This window comes from Colletes latitarsis, chromosome 5, assembly GCF_051014445.1.
Source record: "Colletes latitarsis isolate SP2378_abdomen chromosome 5, iyColLati1, whole genome shotgun sequence".
Taxonomy (NCBI): domain Eukaryota; kingdom Metazoa; phylum Arthropoda; class Insecta; order Hymenoptera; family Colletidae; genus Colletes; species Colletes latitarsis.
The window spans coordinates 24,865,567-24,885,920 of NC_135138.1; the positions used below are offsets into that span (position 1 = coordinate 24,865,567).

At 34.2% G+C, this 20,354-nt stretch overlaps 1 protein-coding gene across 1 annotated transcript in view; it reads left to right on the plus strand.

Annotated features, from left to right (window-relative positions):
- The window catches only part of LOC143342152 (lachesin), a 248,704-nt gene that overhangs the window by 114,810 nt on the left and 113,540 nt on the right, over positions 1-20,354 (plus strand). The window contains exon 2 of the mRNA XM_076765734.1: positions 4,542-4,639. Coding sequence (XP_076621849.1) covers positions 4,542-4,639 — 98 coding nt within the window. The remainder of the gene's footprint in view (positions 1-4,541; positions 4,640-20,354) is intronic.

Consider the following 20,354-nt stretch of genomic DNA (forward strand, 5'->3'; position numbering starts at 1 on the left):
AAAGTCTATTCAAATGTAAACTAATAGGGTCAGTTGCCCTAATATGGAATACTTTTTTTTATACACATGTTTCACTTGCTTGTAGAATTTTTATAAATACTTAAATATTATGAATTTATAGGAAATTTTACGCTGGTTTGACTGGTAATAGTCAAACTTAAAATCTAATGACGGTTTAGAAAATGTTTACTTTTTATATTGAAGTACTCATTTTCCGTATTAGGTTGATAGTACTCGTAATATGGAATACTATATTTATATATATTTATATTTCAAGAAATAATCGAGCTAAAACAAAGCTAATGTATTTACCTCATTACGTATAATATTAGGTCAAAAATTACCTTGCAAAAATTCAGACTGCGACATTTTCTTTAATATTCTTTTACGAGCTGCTTTGAAATCTGGGCATATGCACGCTAGTTGCAACAAATGACAATTGTAATCGATTGCATTCATCACTAATACATAGCAAAATCACGACTCTTTAATATTGCGGTGTTCCAAATTAGGAACATATTCCATATTAGGGCAATTGATCCTATATTTCAGATTATGAATAAAGACAACCTGAATTGCCAAACATTTTCATAGAAAAATGAAACGTATTTCGCTTGCTCGAAATATCCAACATACTTCTCAGTTTATTTTGCTCGGTATTGAAAAGTTGTTCATTCTAATTAGAAGTTGGTATCTGCTATAAACGAGCAAATTGAAAATATCAGTGTACGGGTGCGTGGAAGTTCCTAATCCCAGGCACAGCATAGAAAGCACGCTCGTATTACGAACCAAATCTCAATTGCAGTTGTATATATAAACGCGTGAAAACTTTGTCGTAATTATTGCAATAATGGGTTACGAGCGACCGAAACGTTACTTTATGGATTTGCATTTCAGGAATGAACAAAATGGCCAGGAAATTCCACCAAAAATTTGTTTACGGCATTCGCGTATATTCTAAATTGCATTTCCACCTTTACCAACAAAATGTTTGCTTTTATTTCTCAATTTAGAAACTCCGTACGTCCGAATCAATTAAATTTAAAATGATTTATCGATCCGGATAATATTTATTTTTCGCTGTTGGATTGTCACCTCAATTTGTTATTATTAATCATGAACGTCAATTACCCGCGTTTCCGGCGTTTTGAAAAGCAAGCAAGTGTTGTTTGACCGATATCGAGATCGATGCTGCTAACGCTTATTTCCACGACCATACGTTATACGTTCAATGTAGAAAATTAAATTTCATCCATTCAATCAAATCGTGAGTAATGAGATTCTTCGTTAAATTGGACGATATGACTCCTTTATCGAAAAATCCTAATGCCTTTTAGACGAGATACTGACAATCGTCAGAAATATATGGAAATACGTAAAGGCAACTTGTCTTTTGAAACGCGTAATCGAGCTTTTTCAAAGGGCAACGTTGACATACTTATTTAATGAAATCTACGTATGGTTGTGTCAGTATACAAATTGGTTACAAGTATTCTATTAAAATTTTTTAAGGAACGAAAATTAGAAGCTCAAAACGTTTAAAGATAATAAGTATATACAATAAAACTCAAAAGTTCTGCCGCAACGTAGCTGTCTTTTTTGAAGTTGTAACTGGCCAGCTCGTCAATGTCCTTTTAAAAGTTGCTGCGCTTTATAAGCAGTTTTCGCTTTGTAGAGCTTGGTGAAAGGAATTAGTAAGAAGGATTTTCCGTTGTGTATATTTATTCAGCCCCGTCGCCTCTACGGTGTTCGTCCCGTTAATTTCCTGAAGGATTTCAATAATGAAAATACTTCGCCTAAATAAAAAAAGAGGTTGTATTACGTGCGACTTAATTCTTTCCGGCGTTCCGCTGGAAGCTCATTAATGAGCGCAACTTCCTCGGTTCTTTTCGAGTACGAAGCCGTCATCTTGTTCAATTAATGCTGATGATATTGAAAAATGGATATCGTTGCGAGCAATGTGCATAGTAAACGCGTTAAACCACCGTCAGCTGTAGAGGATTCGGGAAATTAATGTTTATAGACGTTAGCTCGCATCTCGGATTGTGTCTTAGCTCCGTACGTGGATCAATATTTCCTTAGAACACGATTAACGTCTAATTGCCGTTTACCAGCTTAACAGGAGTGTCGTTACGCATCACGATTCACGAATGCATCCGATACTCCACGAATTTAGTTCCACTGTTTCCTTACGCTATTCCAAGATGATCATTTGGGTTCTCAGGCTCCTTGAAACATTGACAAGATTTCTAACTTTTTTTTCGTTCGATAGCGTTCATCCATGTAAATAAAATTTTCACTCTGTAATTGTGATTTCGATTTAGGCGACTTACATCAGGTAACTAAATGTTGGGTCAGTTCAAACTCTGTCAAACCGATTTCGATTAAACTATTATGTTCCATACACAGGGTGTTTGGCCATCCCTGGGAGAAATTTTAATGGGAGATTCTAGAGGACAAAATAAGACGAAAATCAAGAATAACAACTTGTTGATTACAGCTTTGTTAAAAAGTTATTAACGTTTAAAGTCCCGCCTGTAGAACGGCAATCTGCGAACAGCTGCTAATGGTTCTCACTCAGAAAACTGTAAGGTTGTTGATACGTCAGTAAGTAGAGTTTCTCATGCTGAGTGAGAACCACTACTAAAGGCGAAACTTTAAACGTTAATAATTTTTTAACGAAGCCTCAATCAACAAATTGATATTCTTGATTTTCGTCTTATTTTGGCCTCTAAAATCTCACACTAAAATTCTACACCGGGTAATTGGACTATATCTACATATGAAGTGATAAAAACGAGGAATATAATCACAGATCTCTAGCCCCACATTATATTAGTGATAAAGAATTTTTCTCTCAAAAGTGTGTAGGATTTTGGGGATATGTCTATTCACCAAAAATGCTTGTAATTGACTCCTACAATTAAAAATAATTTTTCCAGAATGATTTGAAATTTTTTAAATTCGCCGAAAAATTTGTCCATCTTTCTGATTTTTTTTTCTCGAAAATGCGTAGGATTTCGGAGGTATGTGTATTCACCAAAAATGATTGCAATTGACCCCCGCAATCGACAATAATTTTTCCAGAATGATTTGAAACTTTTCAATTTCGCCGAAAAATTTCAGTAGCTACCCCCTGTTGATTTATCTTAAAAATTAGTTTTTCATTTTTAATAAATTTCTTTGACACCCTATAGAAAAGTTGTCTAATACTTTTTTGTAGGTACCCATGAGCTCTGCTTCAGGAAAAAATTTCATTGAAATATATTTACTATTGTAGGAGTTATGTCTGTTTGAAAATTGGACCATTTTTATGGGGTTTTTCTCATTTTGCGGGGTCAAGGACCAACTATTCGAATATTTTTGCGATTTGTACATATTCTCCACCAAAATACGCGTAGTTTGTTTGTTTAAACATTAAAATCGTCCAATTCATTCAGGAGTTATAATGTTTTAAACATACACATGAAATTTCAGGAAAACATGTCAATGTATGGTCAGACGTTCTATTTTCAGTAATGAATTTTTTACTCGAAAGTGCATAAGATTCGGAGGTATGACTATTCATCAAAAATGATTATATTTGACCTCTGCAACTAAAAATATTTTTTTTAGAAAGATTTGAAATTTTTTTTCGTCGAAAAATTTCAATAGGATATTCATGGTCAGTCATTATATTTTTAGTAATGAATTTTTTTCTCGAAAGTGCGTAGGATTTCGAGGATATATCTATTCACCAAAAATGATTGTAATTGTTTCCTACAACTAAAAATAATTTTTCCAGAATGATTTGAAATTTTTTAATTTTGCCGAATTTGTCCACTTTCTATTATAATTATTCGGATAACCGGATATCGGATAATCCAAACACTACTGTACCAATTTTCTTCCGATAAACCATTCCTGAAATATGAAGCAATGCAAAGCAATACCGTATCTATTATCGAGCTTTTAGTTGGAGAGAGTAGGTACGAAAGATTTGGAAATAAAACTTAGGTCGTGTTTGGTATGTTTGACCAACTCTAACAAATTCATTTGTAATATAATTTGTTGAAAATAAAATTTGAAAATTTTTTTTTTCGAAATTTTAATACGTGGACACACTTAAACAAGCCTGTGCTCTGACCATCACCGAGGTTGAGTGGTACGAAATGACCTGCACAAACGATTAAAACTTCACATTCTTCCCTTTTATACCCGCGGAATATGCGATGAAGCGGCCTGCGCCTTCTACGATGATCGAACTACGCTTCCTGAAATCCGTAGGATAAGGATTCTGTCGGGAAATATAAAGAGGTTAGGCTTAGTCTCTGCTTGACCTGCTTACGTTAACTCGCTCCATTCACCGCCGAGTTTCACGAGTACTTTGCAAACTTTAGCGCTCTTGTAGGTGTGTTATAAGTATAAGTAGCCGTAAGTAAGTAAGTAAGTAAGTAAGTAAGTAAGTAAGTAAGTAAGCGAGCGAGCAAGTATGTATACCTTGGTTATGTAAAGCGTTCACCGTGACTGGCTGCTTAAGTCGAGGGCCTTTCGTGTTGCAGATTTACCCAGGTTTGGCGAACCGTTGAAGAACCAGACGGTCTCGGTGGGTCGCGAAGCCATTTTCACCTGCATCGTGGAAAATCTTGGACAATACAAGGTAGGACGCTCACTTTCCACGCTCGAGTACCCCAATTTCCGCGCGTCGTTGCAACCGTCCCGCAATTACATGCGTCGTATTATACGCGCCGGCTACTTTGAATAAATAGTCCGTTCTTGAGCAAAACGAACATTTCTCATCGCGTACCTCGCGCGTTCTACCTCTTTTTAGCGTCGCGTGAACCAGTTCCTAATCAACAGCATGCAATAGGATTCTTCTCGGCGTTTCACCGAAGTACTGCATTCGATAAATCAGAGAGTTAATTTCTTCGCGAACAGCTGCTACCTACAAATACCTAGTCGAACGTTGGCAATCTACTTTGGATATTTTCGAAACAATTTTAGGGAATAAGAGGTTTCGATTCTAATTTGTAAATGGCTCGGGGTACAAATTTAAATTAAATATTGTCCCTTGTCGTTTACGACACGCGTAATTTTATTTTATTTTATAAGAATGTGAAACTGAAAGGAAGGTGATAGAAATAGGCCGATTTTGGACTATGCTGTCAACGAAATTATTAAGGCATGATTCCCATACTTCTTAAAAAATATGAAATACACAATTATTTATCCAGGAAGCGATGGGAAATATAATATTCACTAAACTTTACTGCGACTTTGTCAGTAAAATAATCGCTTTAAATAATAGAAGGTAAATTCTTCACAATTTAGTGTCAAGTATATTAAAGAAATTACAAAATTATGGTTACGTAAGTGTAAGAATCGTAATAAGTCGTAATTCGTAATAAGGAGCAATGTTTAAATTTTTGAATAAAAGGTAATATTATTTGATTTTAAAATATTTAAAAATATACATATTTTGATATACACGGTGTGGACATAAATGTCGCCGTGATTTTTCAGGTATTTCCAATAATCTGATGAGAAAATGTTTCAAACAAGAGTTAATCAGTTCCTGGTTAGCTAGAAATTTAGATACAAAAAATACTAAAGAAAATTTTTGTAGTATAAAAAGTCAAGGTCATCATCAGTTTTTTATTTTATTGTGACTCGTGTCAAGATGAATTCAATGACCTGGTATAGCCTATCCTTCGAATGATCTTGACTTTAGCGTCTGGATTGTGCTTAGAAGAAAATGGTTTACAATTCAAGTACTTATTGTAAATTAATGGCCATAAAATAATTTTCGATATTAACGTTTTATTATTAACGATATTAATAATTTTTTCTAGAAAGTGAGTAGGATTTCGAGGGTATGTCTAATGACCAAAAATTATTGTAATTGACCCCCGCAATCGAAAATAATTTTTCCAGAATAATTTGAAACTTTTTAATTTCGCCAAAAAATTTCAGCAACTATACCCCCCACCGATTTTTCTTAACAGTTTGTTTTTCATTTATCATAAATTCGTTTTACGTCCTACGGAAATTTTGTCTAATACTTTTCTTGTAGGTACCCATAAGCTCTGATTCAGAAAAAAATTTCATTGAAATATATTCACTATTGTAGGAGTTATGGTCGTTTGAAAATTGGACCATTTTTACGGGGTTTTTCTCATTTTGCGGGGTCAAGGATCAACTTCTCGAATATTTTTGCAATTTCTACATATTCTTCACTAAAATACGCGTTGTTTGCCTTTTTAAACATTAAAATCGTCCAATCCGTTCAGAAGTTATGACATTTTAAAGATTCGCATGAAATTTCAGGGAAGCATTTCTGGCCTCACGTTAGATTTTCGGTAAGGAATTTTTTTCTCGAAAATGGTTAGGATTTCAGGGGTATGTCTTTTGACAAAAAAATGCTTGTAATTGACCCCTGCAACTAAATATAATTTTTGTAGTATGATTTGAAATTTTTTAATTTAATTTTTTAATAACTGTTTAACACTAAACCTACCGGCACTTCATGTATACCCATTTCTAACCTGACCGGTCAAATGACCAGTCTTCCTTTTTCACTTTTATGAGGCAACGTACTTCTAATTTTTGCATTATATGTATACAAAGTTGTGTTTTGATGTTTATTCTTAAGATATCCTTCTTTTTTATGTTAAAAGATTTTTTAATTTTCATCGGATAGAAGATAAAACCTCCTTGCAAACGAAATTTGTTCCAAGTCGATATCGTAGTTAGTTCTAGAGAGAATAACTATTTAAGAAAATGTGCTGGCTAGTAATTACGCAGACATCCTGTATTTAAATTTATGGTCTAGTTTTATTGTACACTAGTCGTACCATCAGTAGGAATTACTGAAACTTCTCTAGATATCTAGAATCAAAGTAAATGTTAAAATAAACATAGAAGACAACATATATAATAATAGTTGATATGGTCATCGGATAGGGGATGAAATGCCCTTTAAAATGAGCGTTTGTACGAGTCGATAGCTTTATTAGTTCCGGAGATATAGCGATTTTAGTTTCAAGTCGATGCGGTGGCTAGTTTTGAAGATAGGGTTTGTTTACGTTTCGTAGTTGCGCTCGCGAGTTCATTCATTTCGCGCGCGCGTAGATAGTAAACAGTGCGTAGTAAATTCTTGGAAATACTACGCCGAAACTGGGTCACGACAGTCACGTACGCGAGGTAGGTCAGCACCACGCACGTAAGACAAAGAGATTCGACTCCGCTAGACGAAGATAGAGATAGTAGAGTTTAAAAAATTACCATTTACATAAATTACGATATCTCTGAAACGGAAAGTCGGATCGTCAAAAACCAAAAACCATTTTAAAGGGGAGGTTTTGCCGCTCCTAACAATGCCTTAATAATTAATAAAACATTAATAGTTTCGGAATTGCACGTGTCTAAACTTTTACTATTTTTAATACGCGTTAATAGCCTTTTCTGAGACGGGAAGCGCGAGACAGCGGAATTTTAAAAATTACCTTTTACATAAATTACAATATCTCGAAAACGGAAAGTCGAATCGACAGAAACCAAAAGCCATTTTAAAGGGGAAGCTTTACCGCTTCTAACAATAGCACAGTTATTGATAAAACACAAGTAGCTTCCGAACTGCACGCGTCTAAAGTTTAACTATTTTTAATACGCGTTGTTAGACTTTTCTAAAACAGTAAATACTGTAGATTCTATCCTGTTGTCTTTGCTGTATATACAGGGTGTCCCGTAAATAGTGTAGGAGCCGGAAATGTGGGGTAGCTGAGACGATTCTGAACAACAATTTCCTTTGCAAAAATGTCGGATGGAGCTTCGTTTTTGAATTATTAACGAAAAACACTGACGAATCACGGCGCGTGCCTGCCGCGCGCTCAGGGCCGTCCGAACTAAGAGAGCCACCGTGTCGGGTAGGTAGCAAGATGTGCATCGGAGATACGTCGAGGAACGAATACAAATAATTAAAAATACTACCACTGCAACTGTTACCTCTGCAGATTGGATAAATCAGTCAGATAAATCGAATTTATTAATTATTTGTATTCGCTGTTTCCAAGAAAGAAGAAATAAAATGTGGGAAGATGCTCTCGGAATTTTTAGGAAATTAATTCTTCGCACCTGAGTGACGCTTCTCGCCAGAGTGTGTTAAAATTAAAATAAGAATTATTTTCAGAAAATTAAAATAAATACGGTAAGAACCATTTATAATCGTTTGTTATTAAAAACTGTACTGGAAAAGCAGACTGGATTTGTGCGAACCGAAACATTTTTCGCATGCAAGGGGTTAATAGAGAATTAATTGAAATTCGCCTTACCCATTTACTTGCAAGTTGCAATAGGGCCAGTTAGTGCACCCCTGTCGATCATGGAAAGGTCGAAGACCCCAATAAAAATCAGCTGATGGGACGGCCCGGTCACTGCACCCGCTTCTTACCCCGAAAATGTAAAAGTGAAAAGTGCTAGTGACCGTACTGTAAAGTGTTTTCGGGGTAAGAAGCGAGTGCAGTGACCGGGCCGTCCCATCAGCTGATTTTTATTGGGGTCTTCGACCTTTCCATGATCGACAGGGGTGCACTAACTGGCCCTATTGCAACTTGCAAGTAAATGGGTAAGGCGAATTTCAATTAATTCTCTATTAACCCCTTGCATGCGAAAAATGTTTCGGTTCGCACAAATCCAGTCTGCTTTTCCAGTACAGTTTTTAATAACAAACGATTATAAATGGTTCTTACCGTATTTATTTTAATTTTCTGAAAATAATTCTTATTTTAATTTTAACACACTCTGGCGAGAAGCGTCACTCAGGTGCGAAGAATTAATTTCCTAAAAATTCCGAGAGCATCTTCCCACATTTTATTTCTTCTTTCTTGGAAACAGCGAATACAAATAATTAATAAATTCGATTTATCTGACTGATTTATCCAATCCGCAGAGGTAACAGTTGCAGTGGTAGTATTTTTAATTATTTGTATTCGTTCCTCGACGTATCTCCGATGCACATCTTGCTACCTACCCGACACGGTGGCTCTCTTAGTTCGGACGGCCCTGAGCGCGCGGCAGGCACGCGCCGTGATTCGTCAGTGTTTTTCGTTAATAATTCAAAAACGAAGCTCCATCCGACATTTTTACAAAGGAAATTGTTGTTCAGAATCGTCTCAGCTACCCCACATTTCCGGCTCCTACACTATTTACGGGACACCCTGTATATTTCCTATTAACATCGGAAGTTAGCCACAATTTGGTACCAAATTTTGTCCAGTTTTTCACAAAAAAATATAAATCATTCAACCGGTCAGATGACCGGTCGTGATAGCCAAGACGGACTACATATTTTTCTCAGGAAACAAACAATAAGAATAGAAGTGAATATTGTAAAATTTATTGTATGTATACTATAAGAAATGTCGTAAAGTTAAATGGCGTTAGAGTAATATTATGTGTTAGAAATTCTAAACAAAATTTTAAAAACGGTCATTTGACCGTTCGCGGTAGGTTTAGTGTTAATGATGCCTCAGTCAAGAAATTGATATTCTTGATTTTCGTTTTATTTTGGCCTCTAAAATATATACAACAATATACGTCATTCAAACGCTGTTAAATATTTTGTGTATATATTATTACTATACTGCGGTTATTTATGCAAATGCACACGATTCTAGGAAATAGATAAAAGAGTAAAACTTGAATAGAAATTTGTTTCATCACTAGAGGTCCTTAAAAATGTATTTTTTATTTTGCATACTTTGCATGTGGCATATGTTTTGCATATTATTTACAAAAACATATATCGAAACATACTTCGTATGCTACATATGTTTATTGCATTTCTTTTCATAAAATTAATGCTTATATGGGCTTTCGATCATCTATTTCAGGCTACTAATTCTACGTTTCTATACGTTGTATATCATATAGTCGTGGCAAAAATGACAACATAGCTATTCATACATCTCGTGTTTACCTATAGTGAATCATTAATAGTTCATAGATGCTAAAAATAGTATTAATCAGTAATTTTGAAATATTCTTGACAGATAGGTTTTATGGAAACGAATTTTATGAGATCAGATTGTTAAAGAACATCTTGTAATGTTGAGAGTTCGTTCTCAGCTTATAAATTGACTTTAAACGATAAACGTCATCAACTATCTTTTGACAATATTGAAAAAATACTCCTAACATATTCTAATTTAAATTACAATTGATTATTATTATGATTAAATAATATAATTATTTAAATAATTATATAATAATTAATCATATTTTATTTCCTGTATATTTTGGCCTACTAATGATACATATTTGACATATTTTATTGACATAAACATCCGCAGTCTAATTATTACATAAAAATAAAAGTATTATTATACTGCTCTCACGCAACAGTAATATTATGGTTTTTTTGAATATACTCGACACGAAACCATGACAAATTTGCCTGCTGAATTTCTAAATAACTATTTTGATGATGGATCTTCATTAGAACAAGAAAATATCGCAATACATTAATTGAGTAATAATTTTCCCATCGTTTCGCAGATAAATAATTGTGTATTTCGTATTCTTTAGGAGGTATAGGATCATACCCTAATAAAATTTTTCGCTGGCAGCATGGCCTCTATTTCTTCTTCTATTTCTACCACCTTCCTTTCTTAAAGAAAACCAAATGGCCCACGGTAATCAGTTTAAATCATTCTGCTATTAGTGGGCGATGAAAATTAAAAGAAAAAAATTGTTCACAAAGAACAGAATAATCTAAAAACTATAACAGAGGAAATGGCGATCAATTAAATTAGAAAGGAATGGTAATGAAGAAAGTAAGAAATATGAGCGCGTCGATTTGGGGGTGAAACGGTCGAACTGGGTTGGTACGTTTGCCCCGATACGTAGGTTGCAAGCTGTAACCTTGAACGGTCCGGATCCATCAGTTTCCAAAAGAAATTTCACAAAGGGTGGATAGAACGAACGAAAGCGAAGATAGAGAGGGACTAACAAACGGTGCAAATAAACTCCGGAGCCAGAGATTCGGTGAGAATCCGTATCCGACGCGTATCTCGGCAACTCCATTTAAGCAGAAATAAAATCCCGCGGGGTGTGAGTTCAGCAGTTTGTTAAGCGGTTCTTGGCCCCCTTTTTCCTACCTCCGCCAATACTTTTTATCCGCCTATTCTTTTTTATTCCCCTTTTCTTTCTCTCTTTCCTCCGGAGGCGGAACATCCCTCTTGGAATTCGCCCCCTTTCGATTCCCTAACCCTCTTAGCTTGGTACTCCTTGCGCGGCCCCGACACCGCAAATGTGCGAGTTATAGTTTCACGGATAGAACCGGTCCACCGCGATCGGAATTATGTTTCGACGAATAAAAGCACGCATTGTTTTACGCCCCCGCGTCTGTGTATATGTTCGCGTACGCAGCCACACCGAAATGGAATCGATGCATTATCTTTTACGCGGCTGGTCAACGACATACCGCCGGAAATGAAAATACGCGGGACAGGAGAAACGAGAGAAAAACGAGGAAAGCAAGAGGAAAATGAAAACGAGCGCCAGTTTATCCGCACAAAGGGCTGCGCCTCCGATAATCGACGCGATGCCCCCGGCGAAATTAACGTGTTCGTAACTTGCTCCTCCGCGGCTCGTTGAAAGTTCCAGCGGCGTTGTATCGTGCCCTGTCGATACAAATTCGATTAGTTTCTGGAAGTAATTATCCAAGTTAAAATCGTCGTGAAAGAAATCGCGTTCGAAGTGTGTTCGATGGCGGGACGGTAATGAGGATCGAATCGTGTGAAATTTCACCCGTACGTTCGGTACGAGGCGTTATTTAGCATTATTGCCTTGTAACAAGAAGTCTGTTATTAAAACTAAATTACGCAAGAATGCCCGCTACGTACTAAAACGTGGCAAACCTATTATTAACTACCTATTACACGCGGCTTTCCCGGACTTATGCATGGAAAATTTAGTTAGAACTATGTATTTAAAATTTATACGCGATAAAATAGTTCTTCACTGTAATTTTCAACAAATTTCATTTATAAATACTTTTACTGCGAAAGTTTATGTGAAATCTACTCCAGAATTATGTGTCGCACTGGAAAATTAAAAAAAAAATTACGTGCCTCGAAGGGTCAACTGTCCATCACTATTTTTACTAAAAGTACTATGTATTTAAAATTTATACGCGATAAAATAGTTTTTCACTTTAATTTTCGACAAATTTCATTTATAAATACTTTTACTGCGAAAGTTTATGTGAAATCTACGCCAGAATTATGTCTCGCAGAGGAAAATTTTTTAAAAAATTAAGTGTTTCGACAGGTCAACTGTCCATCAGTATTTTTACTAAAAGTGATTAGATTTCTCTTCAATATCGTTGTTAGAATATTCTAGATATCTCTAGCTATCGACGAAACGCAATAAAAAGTTTTTGCTGTCACTTGGAAATTTTGAAAAAAAGTTATATTTTTGGCGCGTTACTTTGACAGTGTTGCTTCGTATCAATACTCCTTTTAAAAATGATTTCAGTTTTTACTTTTGTCGCTAGAATATTCTACGTATTCCTAGCCATCGATAGTACCTGTTAAAAAGTTTGGAGTTTGGGAATTTAAAAAAAGATGCTACTTCGATGCTACTGTCTATGAATATTTCCCTTAAAAATGATTTGACTATCTCCATACCTATAGTTTTAAAATATTTAGAAGTACAACTATCGTGGCGAGCACGAAAAGACAATCGATGAAAGTAGTTTACAGAACTGTAGATAATGTTATCAGAGTTGAGAAAATTTTATTTGTGTCTAACGGATTAATCAGCAATATTTAGAGCAACCGAAAGCTAATTAACGAGTGTATCTAAAATTTGTATTCGTTAGCCATGAATAAAATTTATCCAACGTCGAACACAACACGGTTACCATTCCAGTTGTGTGCTTCCAAGCGTTATCTAAATTATTTTGTTTTCAAAATTGAATACATTATAAAAATTAAATGAAAACGCCGAAACGATCTTGGGTACGAGACCATTACCATACTTCTAAAAAGGAAACTCCAGGCTGCTATTATTATATAATGAATTATTTATAATTGCATAACGTTAACAAGGAATCTATGATCTTGTAATATTCCTGAAATTTTAGAAAACGATAGAATACAGAAGACGAAGGTTTCAGAAATTTATTTAATTCTTTGCATTTTAAATATCAGTCTTCGAAGCTAGACAACGCTGAAGAATTTAAAAAAAGTGTGAAACATACGAGCAACAAGTTTTCAAAGAACTACAAAGTATCGATAAAGTATATGTCACTTTTGACACATGGATAACAACAATTTTCTAGCAAGTACTTGTCATTATATGAACGATGACTTTCAATTAAGTTCACGAGTTTTGGATGCAGAAAAATGTACAAGCAAACATATTAGCATTGTGAATGACAACAATTGAGGGATGTTTTCTCAATTCCGCATATTTCGACAAATATAACCATTTAACCTCTTTCAATTACAAAACACCTGAAATTCTTTTGAAATCCAAGCCATCTATTACTTGTTTTGCAAAATTGTTTTTGACAAAGTGCCCAGGAATTCGTACGAATATAACTCAGATGTATGTCATAACAGTTTTATATTATTATTGATACTTCGTAAGTTTACCTAACAGGTGCCGTCTCTACATAATTTCTCATAATCGCGAAGTTAATCTCTAATTTTATGTGATAATTAACATACTCATAAGTGGGTGGATAACTTTGATGACTTCGTAGCGTTCGTGTCGTTCAAGTTCCTTAGTAATTTAGTAGCGAACCATTTACAGAAACTTGCCTAATTATTTTTGGTGCTAGAGTCATAATCATCTTATATCACATGCATGAAATATTCGAAGCAGCGATCGAACGTGTAACTTTCTTCGTTGATAGCTAATTTTCGCGCCAATTTATGCAGTGGAAGCATAATTCGTCGCGACAGAATATCTGAAGGAAAAATTCGTTTTAAATATTCGAAATTCACGACTCGTTGGCACAATTGTACAGAAGCTGAAGCTATTAAAGTAAATCGTTTAAGTATTAAATATAATATTTTAATTTCACCGTGAATCCGCAGGAGTCCATGCAGCGTTCAAGGATATTAAATTCAAAGTATATTAAAGAGCACGAATTGAATATCTTGATTCGAAAAAGGAAAAGCGAGCTATTGGTATTAATAAGTCCAGCAAGGCAGCTGAAATTTGCAGAAATTAAACAACGAGATTGTGAAGCGAAACAGTTTGTACATTATCCGTAGTCGGCGGGAAATTTTAAAATTTCATTAAAGAGTCGAAATTACTTCCTGCGGAAGCAGCAGCAAGGCAGGCACCACCCCAGCCTCGCCGTCGCGTGTTTTTACTGCTCTAAACCTAATTGAAGTTGGAACCCTCGAAATTTGTTGGAGTTTGGGGGATTAAGGCCGAGAGAATTTTTCGCGTTAAAATAATCGTACCGTTCAAGGCCCTGCTTGTTTCTTGTTTTCCATCGCTTTGTGGTTTGTCGATCGATCCGCGTTTACAATTTTCCCTCCACGAAGGAAATCATGCGAGAAAGTATGCAGTGGAACACGATTTAATAAACATGTCTGACCATTGCTCCATTTTTCTACTTGTTTCATCAACTTTGGGATCCTCTAGCTAGATAACAGTAATTAAAATACATTATAATTTATGGCAGACACGTGTATAGAAAGTTCCTGTTAATAAACATTGTTTCATATAAAAAAGTACGGAGTGGAACACGACTTAATATAAATGTCTGACCATGTCTCAATTTTTCCACTTGTTCCATCAATTTTACGATCCTCTAGTTAGATAACAATAATTAGAATAGATTATAATAAGCACCAATACAAATGGAAATAATAATTTACGAATATTTAAAATCGATTTTTTCGAATTTGGACATTCTATAAAAAAATGTTATTCTTCATTTTTAATTTATTTTTCTGATAAAGAATCGTTTTTTCTTTAACTATTTCCGCCTATACGATAAATTTTGACCCATAACGCCAGGATTTATTAATTACTCCACGCTGATGAAGATGAATGGCCTGTTCGCAGGTTTCGAAAGTTATTACTCGTTTCTCGATAAATGTACTTTATTTATATAGATTAAGAGCGGAGTTGAAACGAGTGTCAGATTATTTACTTTGCGAGGGAGTTTCAGTTCACTTAATTCGGAATAAATTTCTCTTTAATAAAACCGGAGTTTTATTTCCTTCCCAGTTTAATGCGATGAGAGTTAAATCCTATTTCTGCGAAGAGGTGATAATCCTGGGCAAGTATAAAGAACATTGCTGCGAACTTGTCTGAACCAGTGCAGATGTAAAATCTTTCACGGAGGAATGAAATTTTTTCACGGTTTTGATGCTTTAAAGAATGTTTTAGCACCATATATTAAATAGTTGTAAGCCATCATTTTATTTTAAACTCTGTAGACGAATAAAACGTACCAAATAAACGATTAATTTTCAGTATTAGACACTCCTTTGTATTCAAATTTTCGACTAGTTTTGAATCATCCCCGCGATAACCAATACGATAATAATATTTTAATTTTAAATATCAAAAATTTTCAAATTTACTTCCGATCTTGGTGCTTTAAAGAATGTTCTAGCGTCATATGCAGGGTGTTCGGCCACCCTTGGGAAAAATTTTGATAGAGGATTCTACAGGCCAAAATAAGACGAAAATCAAGAATACCAATATGTTGATGGAGGCTTCGTTAAAAAGTTATTAACAATTAAATTCAAAAATTTCAAATCGTTCTGGAAAAATTATTTCCGGTTGCGGGGGTCAATTACAATCATTTTCGATGAACACACATACTTCCGAAATCCTATCCACTTTCGAGAAAAAAATTCGAGTAAGTGCTGAAAGTTTTGGGTGAAAAAAAAGACTTTCGAATCGTCTTGGAAAAATTATTTTTAGTTGTAAGGGTAAATTTCAAGCATTTTTGGTCAACAGACATACCCCCGAAATCCTACACAGTTTCGAGGAAAAAATTCATTACCGAATATTTCATGTCTGACCATAGCGTTGATATGTTTCACTGAAATTTCATGCGTATCTTTAAAACATCATAACTTCTGAACGGATTGGACGATTTTAATGTTTAAAAAAGCAAACTACGCGTATTTTGGTGGAGAATATGTACAAATCGCAAAAATATTCGAAAAGTTGGTCCTCGACCCCGCAAAATGAGAAAAACGCCATAAAAATGGTCTAATTTTCAAACAGCCATAACTCCTACAATTGTGAATATATTTCAATGAAACTTTTTTCTGAAGTAGAGCTCATGGATGCCTACATAAAAGTATTAGACAACTTTTCTGTAGGGCGTCAAACAAAAGTACTAAAAATGAAAAAGGAATTTTTAAGAAAAATCGACAAGGAGTAGGTGCCTAAATTTTTCGACGAAAAAAAAATTTTTAATTAATTCTGAAAAAATTATTTTCGGTTACGGGGGTCAATTACAATCATTTTTGGTGAATAGACATACCTCCGAAATCTTGCGCATTTTCGAGAAAAAAATTCAGTACGGTCAGAACTTTAAACGTTAATAACTGTTTAACGAAGCCTTCATCAACAAATTGGTATTTTTGATTTTCATCTTATTTTGGCCTTTAGAATACCCCATCAAAATTTTTCCCAGGGGTGGCCGAACACCCTGTATTAGATAGTTGTAAGCTGCCATTTTATTTTAAACTCTGTAGATGAATAAAAAGTATCAAATAAACGATTAATTTTCAGTATTAGACACTTCTTTGTATTCAAATTTTCGACTAGTTTTGAATCATCCCCGCGATAATCAATACGATAATAATATTTTAATTTTAAATATTAAATTTTCAAACGTACTTCAGGTCTGTTTTTATTACAAAATGTCGGCTCATGGAAAAGTTATGCTGTACCGTATCCAACATACACGTGTAAATATAATCGTTTCCTCGCTGTATCATAAATAATGTCCTAGTCTGCGTATATTTGTCGGAGATTCGTACTCGAAGCACTTTATTTGCACCATCAACAAAGAAGAAAGCTCTTCGCCATCCAAGCACGAAAAGGCGTCTCTGCTTTCTTGTTTGGTTTGTCGCTCTTCGACGCGCAATAGTGAATTCGAGTTTCGTTTCTTGTCGCAATTCGTTTGAGGAGAGCGCCGGTTGAGTTTCCATAGCGTTGTGCATTTTTCAAGCAAATTTACAAACACGTTTACTCGTGATACGTCGAGCGATACGTGAACTGTTTTTGCAACAAATGGAAATATGTTCTTTGCAAAACTCTCACGTAAGATGACAGGTCAGAAAAATAGACGACGTTTCGTACGTAGAAAACCGTCAAAATAACACGAATGTGGTGGAACTTTTCGTCTATTTCGTAAGTAAAGCACAGGTCTATAGGTGTAAACAATATTACCTAAATTATATGCTAGTTGAAAGAAAATGATTCATATTTATATATTTATATAATTTGATACTGATATTTATGAAGGATATATTGATAACAATGATGCATGAAAAATGTAAAATTAATTTTCCAAATATGGAAATGTGTTTATACAGTATCAAAATATGACGTACGAATCTTCGAATAATATAATGTAAAGAGACCGATGTAGAATGAGTGCAAACATTTTCAGAGGCGGAAAATGGAAAGGAAAATTAACACGAGTAGGGGAGACCGAAGCAAGTTGATACGTGCTACAGTTGGCAATTTTTGTAATTTATATTCGAGTTAATTACTTAATTACAAATATGGTTATACATATATACATATATTTCTTAATCCATTTATTAGTCTTCACAACCAACCAGTAATATATTCGACCCTTCGTTCCTGTTCAAATGCATAATTCCACAGTTACTAAAATTTTGTGAAAGAATTCTGCTTCAAACCGATGCAATTTATTCACACACGAATGAAGTAAAAAAGCTTCAATTCCGTTTAAACGTTTCGAGTATTAAGTTTAAATTATATTTATGTAAATCGTTACTTCGTTTATGTTGAACGTAATACTGTAGATTTGGGTTACTAAAATATGGAAATATACATAAACCGTGAGGTGTAAAATAAACTTGCTGAAACCGGAATATCAAAATTTGATATTTAATAATATGAACTCGTTCAATTTATCTTTTCATTTTTTCTCCGCAAGCACAGTTAAGGACAAAAGTAAGTGGACAGATGAATGAAAATGAATATCAATGAAATTTAATTACTATAGCTTAATTACAAGTTTAAGCTTTATTTAATATTTATCTTTATAGTATATAGATTATTTAAATAATATTTAAAATAAATATTAAGCATTAGTGTAAACCGAAAATAAGTTTAAAAAAAAATTAAGCAATTTCAAAGATTTCAGGGATATATGTGTTCGCCAAAAAGTGACTGTAATTGATCCTCGCAACCAAAAATAATTTTTTCAGAATGATTTGAAATTTTTTAATTTAATTTTTTAATAACTTTTTAATGAAGCCTCAGTCAAGAAATTTATATTTCTGATTTTCGTCTTATTTTGGCCTCTAGAATCTCCCATTAAAATTTTCCCCAGGGGTGGCCAAACACCCTGTATAGATTATCTAAATAACATTTAAAATAAACATTAATAATCGGTATAAACCGAAATTAAGTTTAAAAAAAAAATTAACCATATTCAGAGAGACAGAAGTAAGTGGATACTCATTGTCAGTTGTATTATTGCAAGAAAAGAAATGTAGACAAACACTATACGAAGGTCGTGTTTACACACAGTACCATCGAACAAATTTTTCAGTACTTGTTCAGGTTTCATACAAATAACATTAAGCGTTGAACAATATAAAAATGCCAAAAACAGTAGAAATTTCATATCAAATTCGTAATTTAATTCTTTCGGACTGTCGTAATAAATTATGTTATCGTGTTATGGCCCAGAAGTATAAAGTATGAAAGAGTGCAGTGGAAAAAATATTTAGTACATAATACTATAGAGCATTGAAGACGCTCTGGACGAAAACATTGTACTACCACGCACGAAGACCGTCGAATTGCTCGAGAATCTCGACGAGAGTCAACGATTTCCTCACTGCGGATTTTAAATGCAGCAGGATTAGATGTGTCGACGAAAACAATAAAACAAAGGTTACACGAAGTGGGACTAAAATCTTGTAGGGTAAAGTATGTTAATATGCCGATATCGTTCTGGAAAAAGATAGTGTGCTGTGATGAATCAAAATTTAAAATGTAATAATTAAAGAAAAATTAAAATGTCTGGAGAAAGAAAAATGAACCATACAAAAAATTATTTATCACACCAGTGGTTAAATTTGGAAGTGGTTCATTAATGGTGTGGGGTTCTTTTTCATGTCATGGGATTGGAACCTTGGTACCAATTCATGGTATAATGCTGATAAGTATATTAGCATAATCAACGAAAACTTCGAAATGGCAACAATAAAAATGAATTTGAAAGGAGAATTTAGTTTTCAACGGGACAATGATTCAAAGCATGTTGTCGAAAAGAGTATGAAAGTTTTTAATGATTCAGATATTAAATCACTCGAATGGCCAGCACAAAGTCCTGACTTGAATCCGATAGAGAATGTGTGGTGTGTATTGGATACAAAAATTCCTTTGAACAAGCGAACAGGTAAAATGGAATTTTTTAATAATTTAAAATCTGCATTCGGCACTATTGGCAAAGATTATATAGAAAATCTTGTAAATAGTATGCCACGACGACTACAGGCCGTAATTATAGCAAAAGATGGCAATGTTAAATATTAATTAGTAGTTATTGGTAGTGTCCACTTACTTCTGTTTCTCTGCAATTGTTTGATTCTTTGTTTAAACCTAATTTGGGTTTACATCGATTGTTAATATTTATTTTAATTGTTATTCAAATAATCTATACAGGATGTTCGGTCACCTCTGGGAAAAATTTTAATGGGAGATTCTAGAGGCCAAAATAAGACGAAAATCAAGAATATCAATTTGTTGATTGAGGCTTCGTTAAAAAGTTATTAAAAAATTAAATTAAAAAATTTCAAATCATTCTGAAAAAATTATTTTTGGTTGTAGGGGTTAATTGCAATTATTTTTGGTGAATACACATACCTCCGAATGCCTACCCACTTTTGAGAAAAAAATTCGGATAGGTGCTGAAATTTTTCAATGGAAAAAACATTTTTCAAATCGTTCTAAAAAAAATTATTTTCGGTTGCAGGGTTGATTGCAATCATTTTTGGTCATTACACATACCCCAGAATTTCAACGCATTTTCGAGAAAAAAATTCCTTACCGAAAATCTAATGTGAGGCCAAGAAATGCTTCCCTGGAATTTCATGCGAATCTTTAAAACA